General features: G+C 34.4%; 1 protein-coding gene across 1 annotated transcript in view; it reads right to left on the bottom strand.

The window, feature by feature from the left end:
• Positions 1 to 1280: 1280 nt before the first annotated feature.
• The window catches only part of LOC123668485 (ecdysone-induced protein 78C-like), a 68819-nt gene continuing 50248 nt past the window's right edge, over positions 1281 to 19851 (bottom strand). The window contains exons 2-8 of the mRNA XM_045602214.1: positions 15839 to 15954; positions 5701 to 5842; positions 4551 to 4830; positions 3446 to 3623; positions 2862 to 2975; positions 1926 to 2105; positions 1281 to 1517 (exon numbers count right to left, since the gene is read on the bottom strand). Of these exons, the coding sequence (XP_045458170.1) occupies positions 1281 to 1517; positions 1926 to 2105; positions 2862 to 2975; positions 3446 to 3623; positions 4551 to 4830; positions 5701 to 5842; positions 15839 to 15954 (1247 nt within the window). The remainder of the gene's footprint in view (positions 1518 to 1925; positions 2106 to 2861; positions 2976 to 3445; positions 3624 to 4550; positions 4831 to 5700; positions 5843 to 15838; positions 15955 to 19851) is intronic.

Raw genomic sequence — 19851 nt, 5'->3', positions numbered from 1 at the left:
TTTATATAATAAAAACCCACGGATAAAAATCTTAATAATAGAAACAGAAAAATAAACAAAAACAATAAAAACTCATTGCAACACCCCAAACAATTTAAGAATAATTTTAACTAAAAGAATATATTTCTATTTGATAACAACTTAATTAATAGTAATTTTGTTCAAGAATCGTAAAAATAAGTAATTATAATAATTGTTGAGAGAATTTCGAAGTTTCGAAATATCAATTTGTCACTAAGTATTTCCCTCGACAATAATAAAAAAAAAAATAATGCCAATCAATCGCTTACGTTAACCCTGAATCCGCATCATAACCTTATAAAAAAAAAAACATCTGGCACAATGTCAAATATAGCATTAGTTCTTCCACGTCGTAGGAACTCAAAATTTAAAAAGTTTAAAAAAAAAGTAGCTTATGAGCCTTAAAAGGCCTTCTAAATAAATGCGTGCCTTGAAATCATTTCTATCATCTCTATAATTATGATAAATACTATTGAGATTAAACTACACACGAATGTGAATGTACGTATGGGTATACCAAAGTTTATTCTACAAGGATAACCTACGATAGAGTAACGCTATAAATGTGGGTAGATTATGACGTATTTTAAATACTATTATAATATAAGCTAACAGCTTGAACCCACCACCTTCCCTTATGAGGGATGAAGATGTTATTGAAGTAATCAAAGGATCTATTTAAGTTCGTGTCACCCGAAACGACGTGGAATTCGACGACGTCCGACGAACTCTTCGTATGGCTTTGAGAGCAAGTCTTTTATAATTCATGTTACTTTCTTAGAAGCAGTTTATAACAGTGCGTTTGTCTGACTTCCTTCAGAATTTACATCTGTCGATTGAAGATGTTAATGCCTCAATTCCCTCGGATGGAAATAATTCGGTAAATTTCTGTAATTTCAGTCTATGTTGTGGGTTCTAACTATATTCCATTACATGTGATTAATAGACATCAATATAACACGTTAATACGATTAAAATGGACATTCAATATAAAACCGTGACTATTATGAAGAAGTATTTAAAAATATGTTGATATCAATCATAATAAAGAACATCGAAAGCGTACACTTATGTGAAACTGTTAGCATACTATCGCAAACATTAATACTTTGAAAATTACCCAGTATCAATTGATCGCTGCCTCGTAACAAGAAACGGTTTCAAATAAAGTCATTTGAAGCATTAGATTACTATGAAGAAACTAATAGGTTCACAGGGTCCGAAAGATTTGAGGCATCTAACATCTAGCAGGGTGCAACCTATTCTTGCATTTGAGGTATAGGCGCAGAGGCGCGCTCCGATGAAGCCGAGTCATCTTCAGCCTTGGGGATGTCAAAGATCTCAGAGAAGAGCGCCGGTAGGACTAGACGCGGCCAGTGGACGCGACACCAGGACAGTAGCTCGTTGTGACGGTTGCCAAGTATACGGACTTCTTGAGCAGCGACCGCAAACGCATCGACACGAGCTTGAACGTCCGATACTCCGGCTTCCGTCAACTGTAATTAAAGTATTAGATGTACGTTATACCTTTTAATTATAAAAAAAGGGCGTGCGTACAAAGTACACATCTCAGAAGTGAAACTTCTTTGTTAAACTAATTTTTAAGTCTCGTTTATACTTATACTTATGATTTCCGTTCCAGCGCCATCGACAAAAACGTTGACATTTTATCATAACGTTACCGTTTCATCATAACGTTACCGTTTTATCATAACGTTACCGTTTCATCATAACGTTACCGTTTTATCCGTTAAAATTTTACCCTCATGTGCCTAAAGAAGTTTCACTTCTTTAAAAATTAAAGCTACATACGTCTTAGGATGATATGAAGAAAATTGAGCTAAAACTCAATCAAGAGATTAAAAAGAAATTTTGGGTTTTATGCTAACATGATATATACGTACAACCAACTGAAGTGCGTCGACAAGATTGCGGTACAGTAATGTGATCGTATCGCGGTCGCACAGCCCGTTCCGTTGTGGATAAATGAGGAGACAAGCCGTGTACATGGCTAACTCATCATCCGTCAGCAAAAGTTTATTGATGTGGTTCACGTACGCTAGCATCGCATTCGCAAATGGAGCCTGGAAACCAGGAATTCATTTTAATGCCAGGAATTACTATTAAAAACAGTGGTGCCACGTGACTGAGGAATTTAACCTGTAGATTTAAGCTGATATAATCAAGGATACAAGTTTTGACTCTTAAGTTTTCTACAGTAAAATTTCTGTTCAAAGAGGACATCGTAAGTTGAGCTGCATATACCATGATTATTCAGAAATATATATGGATATTTCAGACAGTTTATTCGTCAACTTGTGGCAAATGTATACTGCAGTTATCAGTTTGTGCTTTTAAAATCCTTCTAACTGTCTACCTTGAACATACCTCTTTACTGATACTTTCATTCTTACGATAATTAATTATGTTATGTCCTTCATCTATTATTCCGTTAGTTAGTCCCGGTTTATTGATTTTACTTTTATATAATTGTAAGTCGTAATTGTCTGTATCTTTAGAAATTTATTTTTTGATTACTTATTTAATTATTATTAAAATACTAGCTGTGCCCGCGACTTCGCATGGAGTTCAACAAAAAAGTCATTGTTCAGATCTATAAAATAAATAAATTTCTAAAATAAAAGTAGCCTGAGTTACTCCTAACTACATAAGCTATCTGACAGTGAAAGTCACATCAAAATCAATCCAGACGGACAAATAGTCAAAAGTTGTAAAAAATGTCATTTTGGTATATGTACCGTGTAAAGATCCATATGCATTTAGTAAAAACCGGTTATTTTAATATTACAAACAGACAGTTAAACAAATAAGTTTCTTACATCATAAATAACTTCGAGTTGGCCGACATTGATGACAGTGCCGTCGTCGAAGATGATGCTATCTTCGGTTGACAGTTTAGCGGCGCGCGACAGCCACACTTCGAAGAATCCGAGCTGTGGACATTTTACACTGCCAATTTTTCAGTATCAAACAACCTAGCATATTCTTACATATAACTCGCTAGGTTTTGGTCGAAGGGAATATCATCTCATCTCCCCAACCTATAAATTTGAACCAGTGTCTTAACAGTATAATCATCATTATATATGAAGCTTTTAGTTAATATTTGTTAAGTGCGTTATTTTTTAAAGTCCATTTTCACTTTGATATTCATATCAGACGTCTGATTTCTAAAAATGTTACTACGTACAGCGTAGTTGTAAGCAAGAACTGCGTTGTACGTTTACGTAGTAATTAGAGGAAAAGAAAAACATGCACCGCATAGCTGTTACACAAGCATTTCGCAGTTGTATTTTTTTATTATAAAATTCGCAATAAGAAACAGTCGCTGAGCATACATTAATAACTTTTATATTAGAAAATAAAATGTTTGTGTTGTGTATATAATATTTTAAATTTTTACCTTAATGAGAATCAGCTGGTCGTCTTGGGGCAGCACGTTAAATCCGGGAATCCTCTTCGCGAATTCTACAACTTGCTGTACCGACGGGGTCATCCGGAATGCAACATTGTACCATAGCGTGGAAAGGGCATCCGCTGCGCCTGTTGTCGAGCTAGGCACACAGATTGCCTCGGTACTGCTACCTGTAAGACCGAATATCATAATTATAAAGTTATTTTATTATATTTAAAGTTAATTTGGGAGTAGGGAATGGACTCAGACTCCTATTTTATTTTTATACATTCATAATTATTCAAATGTTTAGCAGAAATAATGAGATGCTAAAAAAAATTGGGACATTTAAGGTACTAATATTAAGAGTTTTCGTGGAGTTTTTATCTCAATTCAATCAGCACGAACTACGTTGAATATTTGTGTTTTCTATTTCTTTCACTTTTCCTTAGTATGAGAAATAACATAATTTTGACCTAAAAATTTTTTAAATTAACTAATTTAATTGTGACGTAGGCTCCATATGATAACCAATCTAGTAAAGAACGAGTCTAAATCCTAGCGTACTAAAAACCTCATACTGCTAAGTCATTAAAAAAATTGATACATTTTTGTGTAAAGCTATTTCAAGTCGGGTAGTTGTAAAATATTTAAATGTAACGTAATGTGTGAAGAGCGTAAGTCGTCAAACACCGACGGTTTGCAGGTTCTGATATTTTTATTAGTACAAATATTTCTCTCCGATCTGGTTGTCTTGGGTCTTCCCATCGTGTTTCGGCGAGCAAGTGGAGCTGTCGGTCCCGGTTGTTATCATGTACACCTGATAGCGATCGTTACTCATAGTAGGGAATATATCTGCCAACTCGTAGTGGAGTAGCGTGGTTTATTAAGATCCAATCCTTCTCCTACATGGAGAAAGAGACTTATGCCCAGCAGTGGTATGTTACAGGCTGAATGCGAATGTAGTGCAAGATATTTCCTCAGAAACCATTTGATGAGACCATTAATGTATGAATTTATTGAGACGTGCTGCGTAAACCTATTACATATTACATAAACTAAGTAAGTTCCACAATCACAGACTAAATAAAACCGATATTATCTAAAAGATGACTTACCCTCACCATCAACTCGCTCCGATTTCACCGGGATGATTTTCATCTGTAGCGCCCGCTGCACTTCATCTGTGTAAGTGTTATTGTTTCTATGAGCGGCGATGACAACCTTTGATAGCTCTCTGGTCATATCAATCTGCGGAATTTCAGGGTTTGGCTCTTCAACTTCCTGCGGAGGCGTAGGTTCGGTGCTTGGGTTTTTAGACAGATCCGGCATGTTCTCCGTGGTGGTGACTTCGCGTGAACGTGTGTGTTTAGGCACTCTCCCGTACCTAACGGCTGGTAAAACACCTCTCATTTACAAAGATTGAATGTGCGATTGAATCGATCCGATGCAAGTAATGAACTGCAGTGCATCTACGGGTCGGAACACGACTCCTCAATTGGAAAATAGGCATGACGGTGCAGTGCGTTGATCTGTTTTCCAATATTAGCAAGAGTATATTCGGGAACGAATTTCTGTAGGATATTTTGCTTGAACTATTAAAGGTCTTATCTACAGCAATGTGATATGGTATTGAAATAACATTACTTCAAACGTAGATTTTCCTAACAATTTAAGTCAAAATTTAATATAAAACTGAGTTAAATAAATATATATGTAATTTTGTATTGAGTGCCTGATTGTCAACGAGTCGTTTGTTAAAACGACGGTTGTGACGGCTTCTTCACTATTTTTTAAAGGTGCATTTACAGCTGTTGTCGGAATACTGCTAAAATCTAAGTTTTATATCGATTTTATTTCAAAGCTCAGCCGTTTTCAGATTGCTTTTCATTGCACTGTCATGATCACTTTTTCCGTGAAGGCTTCGTGATTTCATATCCTTCATATCATTATAACAAAGATTTTTTAAATACGCTCAATATAAGATCTAAGCGACGTTTGGATTTATTGAAATATTTTAAATGATTATCATTAAGAATAAAATAACATTCGCATATGCATTTCCCGTTTAACTGCACATTACAAATATGAAAAAATAATAGCTTTGCTAAAAAAATATTTCTATGTTAAGGTTGTCAAGACGCTGGTGAGGATAATGAGCGATATACAGGTTAAACTATACAAGATAGCGTACGAGTAGAAAGGTATAGCGATATTAAATATATAGATAGCGAAGAAAACAGGTGAGGGAATACATTACTTACAATCTCTGCTCATGCCAACCGCGAGGCACTTTTTAAATCGACAGTATTGGCACCGGTTCCTGTTCAATCTGATCACGAGGCACTTCCCTTCGCGGAGACAGCGGTATTCTATTTGCTTCTGGATGCTTCTACGGAAGAAGCCCTGAAATATGACACTATCATATAAAAATTGTCACATGAATTTTTATTTTAGCACATTGAAAACCGTATATTTAAACGTGAATATTTACTCGATACTAGAAAGTTTTTGTGTTAATACTTCAATTCTATTCTGGTATGCATTATTTTACGATACAAATCGGAGTTAGAGAAAAATTGAAGACGTCGAGCGTATAATACATAAGGTTAATTTTAGATCCAGAAATTCCTAATGAAACTTAGCAAAAACTGTAATGTCAGCTTGTTTTATTATTTTTTTTTTTCAAAAGCTCACTTACAACACACATATAAAAATTTTAAAATTACAAATATATAATAACAAAGTATCTGATATGCATGTCACTTACAAGTGTACATAACTTACTTATAGTATTAATATATTACAGCTACGAAATTTAGTTATAAGCTGGACTTTAAAAAAATGATCTCTTTTCTTCGTTAGATCGTATTATATTATTTAGATTCTATTTTTTTTTATTGTTATTGTATTAAGATTATAGGCTGTAATGTCAAGCAACGACCTATCGTATCGGAGCATAAACTTCATAAAAGTATATAGATGTAGCATATTAAAACAACGCTGTGATGTTGCGTGGGATAATGACTGCACAGTTTGAAATACATTCATAACTAGCTGTGCCCGTGACTTCGTTCGCATGGAATTTAACAAAAAAGTGTTTGTTCAGTTCTCAGGGTTATAAAATAAATACATTTCTAAAATAAAAGTAGCCTAAGTTGGAGTAACTTACTTACTACATCAGCTATCCGCCAGTGAAAGTTCCGTCGAAATCGGTCCAGCCGTTTCAGAGATTAGCAGGAATAAACAGACAGACAGACAGGCAGACACACAGACAGACAGACAGAGAGAAAATTAAAAAAAATTAATTTGTGTGTGTGTGTGTGTGTGTGTCATATGCATTTGCTAAAAAGCGGTTATTTCAATATTACAAACAAACACTCCAATTTTATTTATTTGTATAGATATAGACTAGCTGTGCACACGTTTTCGCTCGCGTGGGTAGCGACGTAACAGCATTTATTGGATACATATTTTGGATTATAAACACCGTCGTTTGGATATGTACATGTTCAACGTGATTCTTTAAATTGCCACAACTTTTTTATTTATGAACCGATTGTCATGAAACCAACACCAAATGTTAAGTAAAGCTTACCACAATATATTACTGAAAACTAAATCTAAATCAGATATGCTGTTTCTGAGATTAGTGTGCACAAACCCACAGACAAACAGACAAAAATTCTACCAATCATGGTTTTGGGTGCTATTTCTGTTGATAAAGGTCCCAGTAATATTTATGTGTGTGTGCGTGTGTGTGCGCGTGTGTGGCTGTGTTTAATTTGCGTATGTATGATTGTGCATATTTTTGAATGATATATTATTTTGAGACAAGGCATTGCCCGTTGAAGACTACATAATTTTATTACTAGGTACATCATACTATTCCATCGGTCTGCATATTAATCAAATTATACGCGATTATTACCCACAAATCTCATTAGCTTTCTGAAATTATTCAGTTCATTTATTTCCTGCCTTATTTTTTTATACTTGAGTTTTAAGTAAATAGATATCCCATTGGGTAATTACTGATAGTAACTGATCTGAACCGAAAATCTTTTCCACTTTAGATTTGGTAATTGTTAAATAGACTCAGCCCTATTTAAAACTAAATTTTCTTAGTTTAGTTACTTTCGTTAAATCATGCCGACGTCGTTTGTTTGGTATTATTGTAGGAGTAGGTAAATAAATTTAAATCGAGACATAAGATGATCTGGACTGTAAAGGAATTAAGACTAGATTAGAATTACAGTTAGTTGTAAACGAATTACAACTAAGTTATTCTGAGTTGTACTACGGTATTAAGAAAAGGTAAACGCCGGTGTATGCTTGCTTCTTGGACCTATCCAAGGTATTCGATTTGGTAAAATATGAGCTCCTGTGGTAGAAGCTGAGAGGTACGGGTATGCCTGTGGAATGTACCAAACTGTTAAAATTTTGGTATAAGCACCAAAAAAATCAGGTTAGGTGGGTGGGTTGCCTTGTCGGATGAGTATACTTTTACGTGTGGTGTGAGTATACCATTACGTGTGGTGTGAGGTAAGGTGGACTTAGTTCCCCCACCTTTTTTAACCTCTACATTAATCAGCTGATTGAGGGGCTCAGTAGTGTTCATGTGGGATGTTGATGGACAATGTGTCAATAGCTTAAGTTACGCTGACGACATGGTGTTGATGAGCCTATCAATCGGAAGATTCAGAAAGTTATTAGAGATTTGCGAGTCGTGTGCGAGGGCCCATGGCTTCGTGTACAATGCTAAGAAAAGTAAGATGTTCGTGTTTAAGGCTGATAGGCGGTCGCCTGGTCGTGTACCGATAATTACTTTAAACGGGTCAGAGTTAGTAAATTTAAATATTTGGGCCATATAATCACTGCTGATTTGAATGATGATGACGACATTAAAAAGGAACGTAGGACGCTGGAGGTGAGAAGCAACATGCTCGCACGCAGTTACGCACGTGGTACTGCGGTTCGCATCATTACCCTATTTCGGGCTCTGTCCGCCAACCGTCAACGGCGCAGCGGTTTGGCGCAACGGTGTGACCGCCATGGATAGTACCCGTTGCGCTGTCGGTTGCGCCCCCGCACATGACAAACATTTATATTGGCCATACAGGTGTTTGCCGTGGTCTGGGTGCTTGTGCAGTCCTTGTGGGTCTCCCCACCGTGCCTCGGAGAGCACGTTAAGCCGTCGGTCCCGGTTGTTATCATGTACACCTGATAGCGATCGTTACTCATAGTGAAAAAATATATCTGCCAACCCGCATTGGAGCAGCGTGGCGGATTAAGCTCTGACCCTTCTCCTACATTGAGAAAGAGGCCTTTGTTCAGTAGTGGGATATTACAGGCTGAAGCGGACTCTTTGTCAGTCTTTTTACTCGGGTGGTCTATGGGTGAGCTACGCGCGTTGAGAACGAACGACGAAGCTATTTAACGATCATTCGATCGTCGTTCGATCTTTTTCTACAAAATTAAAAAATTAGAAGAATACCTTCTAATACGTTACCAGTCGTTGTACAGTAGTACTATACTGTTTATATACATGTATTTTTGTATTTATGTTATGTATTTCTTCTAGTACTAGAATTCATTCAAGATATATCTCATCTTTAAATATATACTTTGAACTTCGTCGCATAAATGATCTCGAAGCTTTGAATAAAGTTTATTGTATAATCACATTCACGAACTTTTTGGTAAAAATTTCAACAAATAAATTTGACGTTGTTACGTATTTCCCGAGGAAATTATAAGTTTATAAATACACTTGCAAGGTACGATATCTGTTATTACTTACACAATAAAGAGAAAATATTTGTTTTTTTTTTTTAATTTGTAATCGATAATGCCTACTACAACCGATTTCATAAAATTACATGAAAATTGAAATTGACTTAAATTTTTTGAACTATTATTTCCCACATTCTTATAAGTAGATCCTGTGTCCCCGAGATTTGTTTATTTAGTTTTTAGAATAATTATATTCAAAGTAAACTTAACAAAAAGAGCACGTTATATATAGAAATGAACGTTCTTGGTCATGAGTTATTCAGATTCAAATGAGGCATTGCATGTAAATGCATGGAAAATAAAATAATATCTAGTAAACTATTCAATAACTCTTAGAGCCTATTTCACTGGCTGTCTATCAAGTTGTATCTTCCATGTGTGTTACTCAAACGCTCTATCAGCAGAGGGTATCAGTAGAAGCCCTCAAGATCTGTTTCATATTACCTAATAGCATACGACAGATAAAATTCAGCCCGTTGGTGCAAAGAAAATAATGTGTTATTAATTTTGATGTCGTGAATTTTTATCGAAATAATTCATCCGTTAGATAGCTTGGTCATAAAATGTTGAAACAAACCCTAAGCTCCCCGCCATTGATAGCGTAACTTCTAATAAAACTCTGAAATATAAATTCTTCCTTCATGTTCATTCGCTTGAACATCGACAGTTTTATTTTTTTATAAGCTTCCCGGTTGGTCCTTTGTATGTGAACTCTACAGGCTTTGTAACTTTCTGTTTGATGTTACTGTTCGTAGCAAAAATGCAATTCTGGCTTTAAAATCCGTAAACGAGAAAATTTTCCAAAAAAGTGCGTTCGTTTCTTGTAAACGTAAAATGTTTAACACTATTTTTAGGATGTCAAAAACATAGTTTTCTTGTATAGGATTTAATTTTTTATATAGGTAAGTAAAACATTTGTCATGGTTAAATTCAAGTGAAAATTTCATGTGTTTATATTTTAAAGTGTTAGATTATTATTCCCTTAAAATATATGCAAAAGTATTTACATATACAAGTACATAAATATCTTTAACATACAAACGCGCCAGTAGTTCATTCTAACATAGGCATAACTTAATGCATACGGTCACATTTAATTTATACAGTTAGATATTTTTTGTGATAATATCTACATAAAGAATACATATATGGAAATATACATATAACATTCAGATTCGAAGCTAGAATCGAACCCATAACCCCTAGAGCAGAAAGTAGGAACCCCTGCTTACTGCACCAATGGGCTAGTTAAGATCTTAAATCAAAGGCATTTTATTTTAGTGCCTTTATCTTTTTATTTACTCTTCAATGGTTATTAAAATAAAGATGTATAAAGAAAGGATATAGGAAACACAGACGATCTCGTTGATAAAAGAGCGATTTCTTCCAGATAACCTTTAGGCACACGATTCAGTAGCAGCGAGGGGTTAGAAGTAACCAGTTAGGCGTCCTAATCTTAAACTCAGATAGGCGTTCTAATCTACTTATGATGTTTTGGAGTAATAGAGCTTGCTTGTTCATTTGAAAGTGGAAATATTACTTACAAACGGCTGCGTCGTCTAGTTCTAATCCTAAGGTATTATAAACTTCAACAAACAAGTTCGACTACCATTGGCCGATTTTTAACACGTTAAAATCAAAAAGATTCTTAGATATTAAGTCTGACTAGCCCGTTAGCGCAGTTTGCGGTGGCCTGGTGCTTTCTGTTTTGCGGGTCGCGGGTTCGATTCCCGCCTAATTCTGGGTGTAATATTTATATATATATATATTTTATATGTATTATTCCTATGCATGTTTATCAAAAAAATATCTAGTTATATCAGTCGGTTACCCATAACACAAATTGCCTACTGTAGGCTGTTCCTACGACTACGACTATATTTATTATTAAGTAAGTAGGGCAACTGAGATAGGACACGGATGATGGTAGGCGATTACCGTAGCTTATAAACACCTACAATACCATAAGCATCACAAGCGCGTTGCCGACCCTATCCCCATTTCCCCCAGCAGCTCTGGTCACCTTACCTACCAACGGGAACACAACACTGCTTGAAAACAGTATTATTTAGCTGTGATCTTCTGTAAGGTCGAGGTACTACCCCAGTCCGGATGCTCCATATTTTGAGCAGGAAACTTTCGTTCCCCGCTGTGGCTTACCTCAGTATAATATACTAGTACCGTACCTTCGACAAAGTTGAATATTTTTTTCAAGTACTATTATTTATTTATTTATTTAAAACTTTATTGCACAATTGTAATTTCATAAGGAAATATAATACTATAACTTAAAAAAATGCGAAGGTGGCCTTATCATTAATATTACATTAGCAAATTTCAAAAATATGAATAAAATAGTTCAAATAGTTCTTAAATTATTGCGTGTTCAAGGGAAATAGGGATACGTTTTTGTATAGATATGTATTTTAAGTGAAAGTACAAGATTTATTCCCTTTCATAAAATTGTGTATAGAAGATTAAAAAGGCAAGCCATGGCTGAAACTATGAAAAATTCGATGTGAAGTGCGTTTTTTGAACGAATATTTTTCGAAGCTTACTTTTTTTCCAGAGTACGTTTTCAGTGAAGTCAAGTTTTTTACTTTTAATTCGATTCGAAGGTTTCATATTTAAAATTGGGGCCTTGGGCTATTTTGTTAGTTTTTAGATATCAATATCAAAAGCGCATCTGATAATAAAATAAAAAGAAAATACAGTAAAGCGTATCGACCTGCCTACTGAGAACTTGACATGTCCAGTTCATTTGATGTTTTCATATAATTTTTAAGAGAAGAATGCACGAAATCTTTAAAATTGGATTTCAATGTGTATTTAGGAAACAAAAATTTTACTTTTTTTTTATCGCAGGGGAACCCATTTACCTACGGGTGATATCCAGGACGCCCGGGTAGGCAGTCCTAGACCGTATGTCGGCTTCACACTTGGGGGTGCACTATCGACCAAACCCCTGCGGGAGCCTTCAGCCGCTTTAATTGGAGAGTCCCGGATCTACAGGCAACAGGATCCCTCCAGCGACCGGCTGACTTCGGCGAAAAGGCCAGACTTCTCCTCCATGGGGACTGTCCGGCTCACCTCTAAACAATCCCGGTGACGCCATGTCTAGCAGAACCGGGTTCCCATCCCGGCCCGACACGGACACAGGGGTGTTACTGGAAGCGCATTAAGTAGCGTCTCCTACGCACCCCCGTTCGTCGCCTGCGGACGGAGGGCTCATCGGCGGCCCACTCTCTCATCCGCCCGTCGTTCTCCTTCTGTGACATTCCTGTCTCGCAGAAGGAGATCATCGCCGTCCAGGACTCGTCCTCGCCGAGCATTGCGGTGATGACGCTCAGCATTGACAAGTCTCCTCCGAGGACTGTCGTCAGATCGCGACGCAGCGCCGCCCATCTCAGACACACCTCGAGAGTGTGCTGGGCAGAGTCCGCCGCCGCGCCACAATCGTGACATCCAGTCGTTGGCTCCTTTTAGGCCGTCCGACACAAGTATTCACCAAAGCAGCCGTGCCCGGTGAGAACTTGCGTCAGACGGAAGGTGAGGGGCTTGCGCTTACGGCACATCCACCGCTCAAGGACCGGGCGCAACGCAGCCGTTACGCGTGTGCCATACGGCTGCTCCGCCAGGTCCTCCCCTCACCTCCGCATTAGTGCCTCTTGCCCCATCCGGCGCACCCGTAGGATCCCGTCCAACGTGGGGTTCTCACCGAGAGCCCACGAGCCGAGCTCCGCCACGAGCTCCCACGGGGGGTCGCCAGTTAGAGCAGTAGCTGCAGCAAAAGTTTTACTTAGGTCAACAAAGAATACTTTTAAGTATATTTGACTAGCTTCGCTTGCACAGAATTGGATTATATTTACAAAAAGGTACCAAAGAAATAACAATAGTTTATTAAACATTATACATATTTACAATTCACAACTTAAGAACTAAATATTTACAGATAGTTTTGGTATAAATCATGTATGGTATCAAAGTAATTGCTAATTATTATATTATAATAACGTGAGATATCTTTGCGTCTCAAAATGTCGGCTTTTGTGTGCTAGAACTATCAGACTGCTCGCAGCGCAGAGCTGTCGTGCGACGCAGACGAACACAGACGAACAGTTGTGAGAAATATAGTCTCCCCTTAGGCATTTTCAGGTAATTCCAGTAATAAGAACTAACCGCTTGTTTTACCATCCAGAATTTACGCAAATGCTGGAATACTAATTTATTTAGTCGACAATTAAAAGCATAAAAATTAAATTTCGTGCATCAAACTTCCGACTGTCTGTCATAGATACAATTTTAAGACATGAGGCGCAAAAACGATTAAAACTGAAATATATATTTATTTCCTTTAAATCACTTCCTAATCGGCCTTAAGACAAAAGGTCGATCGAGATTTTTAACTTTGAAAAGCAGTCCAAAAATACAGTTCTTGCTTTCTGTCATCAATGCTTAAGGATAATGTTTAATAATTTTAGCTCCAGAATTTTCAAACTACCACACTAATTTGTATACGTATGGGGACTAATTCACCTACTATTAGGTAAGCGTGGTATTTTCTGCAATCGTTAAAATACGTATTTACTCATTTTTGCCTTAAAATAAAGTTTTTCGTCCTTATCATTAAAAATGGAGATTTTCTATAAAAATTTTCATCCTCCATTTTATCACTAAGCTTAGAATTACCAAAAACGCTAAAAGACGTGTTTATTCATTTTTAATCAGTATAAAAAAAATCGTACTTCAAAATTGACGGACTTTTCGTAAAACTTTTAAGGGTAGAATTTCCACAAAAAATAAATTTATTATAAATTATGTGTTTATCAATAGCGGTAAATAATTTGACGATATATATTAAATATATATACTCACGGAGAATATAAAGTTATAGTACGAATTGAAAAATTAGTTAAAAACAATAATTTATCACGCATCATTACATTTAGAAAAAACACGACGAGTCATAAATATGTACTTGTATATTTTGTTAATTTAAAAATTAACATCCACGGGCTCAAAATGCTCACGCCTTTTGTTTAACATGCATTATAATTATATTAATACCACAGGCGATTTATCATAAAAATTACAAATCGACAGCCCTGTGAAACCTAGTAAAACTAGGAAATGGTCCGACGCTTATGTTTTTTTTTTTGTACTTATAGTACTGCAACTACACATTATACGTAAAATATAGTTATTAATAATTTATAAAAAATACATTGTAAAATATATATTATTATGTATATGTACATTCACAGCTTATCGATTGGAGTATTTTAAACATATTATTTTTATACTCTCTCGTTCTCGAGCGAGTGGAGTTATTTTTTGAAAGTCAACGCTCTGAGGAAATTTCGCCTAGAAAATCTTTACACTACGTTTTCATGTGACTCGAAGACACTAATTTTCAAGTGATCAATATTTAGTTGGTTTTTATTGTACGTGGCTAATATTCTATATAAAAAATTAATCAGCAAAATATATGTACGCGAATAATTTCCAAACAATTACACCAAAATTGATAACTTTTGTTGTGTATTGTCAAGACGACGTTATGTTAGAGAATTAAAAAAAAAGAAAAAAACGAAAATAACTATATATTTATGAAAAAAATAAGGCGCTAGGAAACTCGCGTGGCCAGCTAGTTATTAAAAATGTTTGTAGGATATTTTATATCTTGTAATCAAACTACTTCCGTGAAAAGCGCTTTCAAAAAAAGAATAAATTCGCATATTGTAAAAAATTCCTACGTTTAATAAAAGTTATGTATAAATTTTATCATCTACGAAATCTAAAAACTATCTCTACATGGCTGCTAACCAAACAACATAATAATAGCATATATTAAGTCACCGAGTCTATTTTAATCTCATCGTCTGGTAGCTTTTAAGTGTTTCATTTGTTAGCGTATTAATATATAATTGCTTAGAAACTTTTCAGGAAGAATTATTTCGCAAGGATCTGTCCATTTTAATATGATATACGGTAAATATCACTTTATTACCTTCGCTGTCGCTGTAATTTAAATATGGCTTTTTTGTATTTGATACAGACGAAAACCGTGCAAATTTTTTATTAATTATAATGATTTAAATTTTTGAACCGCATTCAAATTATCTCACATTAAACATCAATTTTATACAATATTTATGAACCAATAAAATTTTGTTTTATTAGTGCTTTGACTTGGCGAATTACCGAATAAGATGGATCGTCCATTAGAAATAATTAACTATTTAATTTAAATAGCAAAATCATACTGAGAAAATTCGTAGTGAACGATAAACAAATAAAATATTCTAAAGCTATTTATTTCACTATGAAAGTGTTCAATTAAAAAATAATTCAAAATAATTTTTTAAAATTTCACAAAATTAATTAAATAAAGAAAAAAATTTAAACTAAATTTAATTATAAACTTAGTAATACATTTTTATCACAAACTGACCTTTAGTCGATGCGGAAATAGTACCGGCAGCGAGAGGCGATCTGATAAAAGTTTATGAAATTCAGCGGCGTAGAGGCGTAGCGTTAAGTTCGTAGCGCGCGTCCGTCCAACACTCGACTCAGTGTATCACTAGCCACTGCAACTGCACTTACCTTGCACCCCTCGCAAGATGTCACCCCGTAATGGTAGCCGGACGCCTTGTCCCCGCACACTTTGCATGGGACGGCGGCTTTGGTGCCACCTGCGCTTGCGCTGTCCGATGGTTGCTCTGCAAAAGATGGCACATAAATTAAGACATTATCAGTATATAGTCCCTTAAGAGCAAAAGCAACACAAAGGGGTGAAGCTACGTCATAGCAATGGTCAGTGACGTTCGGGACTAAATGGCTTCTCGATTTTTCTTTCAAGACAATGTGTGGGGGCGTTTTATTCAATAGAAATACGTTTTCTTTTTCTATGTATTCTTAATTATTAATAAAAGCTTTCTAACGTATCAGATTGACGTCTGTTACTTAAAGTAAGTGAGATAATATTTTAATAATTACGATATCGTTTTTCTTTTATATCCATGTGTATCTTACACACAAGGTCGTCTGTTTGTACGGTAAGCAAGTTAATGCTTATGTTACAGGTAACGGTCGACCGATATAGCTATATTTTTTCTATAAATACATAGACATAATACTTATATATAGGCAAATGTATATATATCACACCCAGACTCGAGGTGGAAATCGAACCTTCAACCACTGGAGCAGAATGCAGTGTTACTGAAAACTGCGTCAACGGGTTAGTCAAAATTTTCGATATGAAACATTCGGAAACAGAATAAGGCAAGTTAGTTACTTCTATATAAATTAATAAGACGAAACTACACAACATTTGTATTATAAATATTATATAAATAAATATCAATTTATATATAACAATATACAACTTCTATTAGATATATGAAAAGAGTAAAACATTTATCAAGTATAAACTTTGAGACTATACTTCTCGATTCTTAGTATTTTCTCAGTATTAACCAAGACTAATACGGTGCCGCCACGCTTCTTCACTGCGGCTTGGAGCGTTTAGAACCACTAGACGAAAAGGTTTTCCATTTATCAAAAATATGATAAAATTGTTTTTATTTTTGAAATCTGCGAAATCAACTTACAATTCAGAAAAATGAAAATAAAGTTAAAATATAGATTTAATATAACCGCTTCACAGTTAATTAAATAAATTTTTGAGAGTGCATTTTTTAAATGCATTACTCTCCGTGCGCAATCCGATTACTCTCAGCGATTTTTCGATAGCTTGCATACCAATTACTAACATAATTGATGCCAGATTTTAATGTTATTTTAAATTCTTCCACTTCTAGGGAATTTAAAAAATATATTGTAATCATTATTATTATGTGAAAAAAATCTTATATAGCCTATCTCAACTCTGTTTAAATTTATTATAACAGTTGTAATATAACCTCGTTAGTTTGCAACTTCTTAGAATGACTGACTATCCTTTGAAAGTTACAGCATTTTTAAATTCATATCCCGAATCTCATTCTGGATTTTCGGAAACGGAGTTTATTCGTAAAGCCGTAGAGCTTAGACTCACTAACTCACTTTAACTCTCCCTTGCAGCGTCTGATGAATCTCAGGTGGTAAAAACTTTCAATTATGGCTTAAAACTGATTGCTTGTTACCTTTATATTATCTGAAGAAAATAAAGGCGTTTGATTTTGTTCAAACTAGTATGACAGAACTCATCAAAAACAAAGAAAATATTTATCTTAATATCATATTTCAGAATTTGAGCTTGTAAAATGGTGTTAAGTAAAAATTGAATAAAATAAATGACATCAAATCGATATTTATGAGTCAATGAATATATTATAACATGGCACATATTTTTATTGAAACATATATATTTTTAATATTAACATATATCATATTCTCTATAAATACATTACTTTTACAAGTATAAGCTTAGAAAATGTCGAACATTATGTTAATTGTATAACAATAAAGTATTAAAAGTTGTTATTTTAACGCACGCTACATAACCGGATAATATTGACTTCTCGCAGAAGTGATATATATTTTAAATATAAAACCCGGTTATACGTCAGAATAGAATACTAATATCAAATAATTCAATTTCTGGTAAATATATCAAGAGCAAAAATCATACTTTAAATTAAACTTTTAATATTAATATCACAGATTCTTATTATAGCATATCTTCCTTGGAATTCATATTATAGGTTCGATTGGGATGAGATGTAGCAGGAGGGACATACGAGCAGAAAATAAATTGGAAATGAGGATGCCATTGCTATACAAAATGTATGTGTAAATATTTTGTGTATGTTATAATGCTATACTCATATTATTATGCTCGTATTGTTATTGTAAGTGGGAATTTTGTATTATGTCCAACGACTAATATATTTCTTTGATGTAATACTATTCTGTCTGCTACCGTGCTGAAATGTACTCGTATGATCACGAATATATGATATTAGACTTGACTGATACTTGATAACGTGCTGGCAAAGTGTTCGCAGGCAACTTTGTTTTAAATGTTTGTGTAGGCGTTTACGGTTTTGTTATTTTTGTTTGCAATCCTCGATACATGGTTCCTGTCTTCCTGGAGGCTATTGACTGTTAACCATTTATTTATTTAGTTGCTAATATTTTATATTTTAGAAAGTTCATCTTCCAAAAGTGTAGCTGAGATTAAATTTGTAATAAATTATAATATCAAATAATATTCTTCGCATTTTCTTGATTCCACGTGACATTGACGAAGCCCTTTACTCTATTGTACGATACGGCTACAGCCATTAATTCAAATGAACGAAAATATAAAATAAATATTATAGAAAAAAAAAACCAATGAAACTATTTGTATTAATATTAAAAGTCGCGGACACTCTTTATTAATATCATACAAAGAACACAAAGTATGTTTTTTTAATTACTGAAGGCATTGTTGTTTGAGACACGTGTACACAGGCGTTTAAAACTTCACAGCGAGGTAAAGTAGCGCTCAATTTACGTAAATACAATGATGGAAGCAAATAGGTTACACTTTATGTATGCGCCGTTCGTAACATGTTCATTACAAATATGTGTCACGATATATTTATAAATTGAAATTGAAAAACTTGAGATTAATTTCTGAACAAAAACGTGTTAAAGACAAATTTATTTATTTTATCCACGAAATATAAATTAAATTATGATTTCATAATTAGATTCGTTAGTGAGATTCGTTAATGATTTCAGACTATCATAGTCCACAGTTATAGATATAAGTTACACAAATTTGCGTTAAATATACTCATTGTCATCCTAGTCTCATCCAACCCTCGCCGACTATTTTGAATAGATCGTAGCATAATGGACTTAATATAATCTATATGAATAAAAATGAATCCATAAGTTCCATACGGCCCACGGAAAGTTTAAATAGTAAAAAATTAATTACTTAATTAATTATTAATTTTTACTATTAACTTTTCACAGAACGAAGTCTGTCCGGACAGCTAGTGTATAATAATTTATATTATGTTAACCGCAATTGTTTTGTCATAAAGTACGAAAGAAAAAACACCGTAGTAATAAAAAATAATCATACAAACAATAATAGAGCAATGATAAGTATGAGTTTAATTACTATGAAGATTCTATGAAGATTACGTTCTTGGTACAGTCTTAGGAGTCGAGAACTTCACTTCTAAAAGATATCAACGCGCTCATTATATAGACACAGTTAGTATTAAATACGATTTGTTTGTTTTTGATAAAATAAGTTTTAATACCATTAGTTTTAACTTTAAAATGATGTCATGTATTTTTTCTTTTTTAATTTGTAATATTTTTTGTATCAACTAGACGTCCTAGGTAGTTTTGTTCGCGTTTTCGCTTAAAAACTTCTCTGATAAATAAGCAGTCCGATATTAAACTATTTTTTAACTTTTTAATCCCGTCATCAACCTAAACACTAAACACTCGTTAACACAAGAGAAAAGAAGGAGAACAATTTGTGTATGAAAGTAGAAATACTTTTTTTTTTTTTAAATATAATATTTATTCTCATATTAATATTGATGCATTATTATGAATTTATACCGTTTAAGAGAAGGAAATATTTGGGAGCGACGCTA

Source organism: Melitaea cinxia, chromosome Z, assembly GCF_905220565.1.
Source record: "Melitaea cinxia chromosome Z, ilMelCinx1.1, whole genome shotgun sequence".
NCBI classification, from domain to species: Eukaryota; Metazoa; Arthropoda; class Insecta; order Lepidoptera; family Nymphalidae; genus Melitaea; species Melitaea cinxia.
The sequence above is the reverse complement of the archived record's forward strand: the minus strand, read 5'-3'. Positions and strand labels throughout refer to the sequence as shown.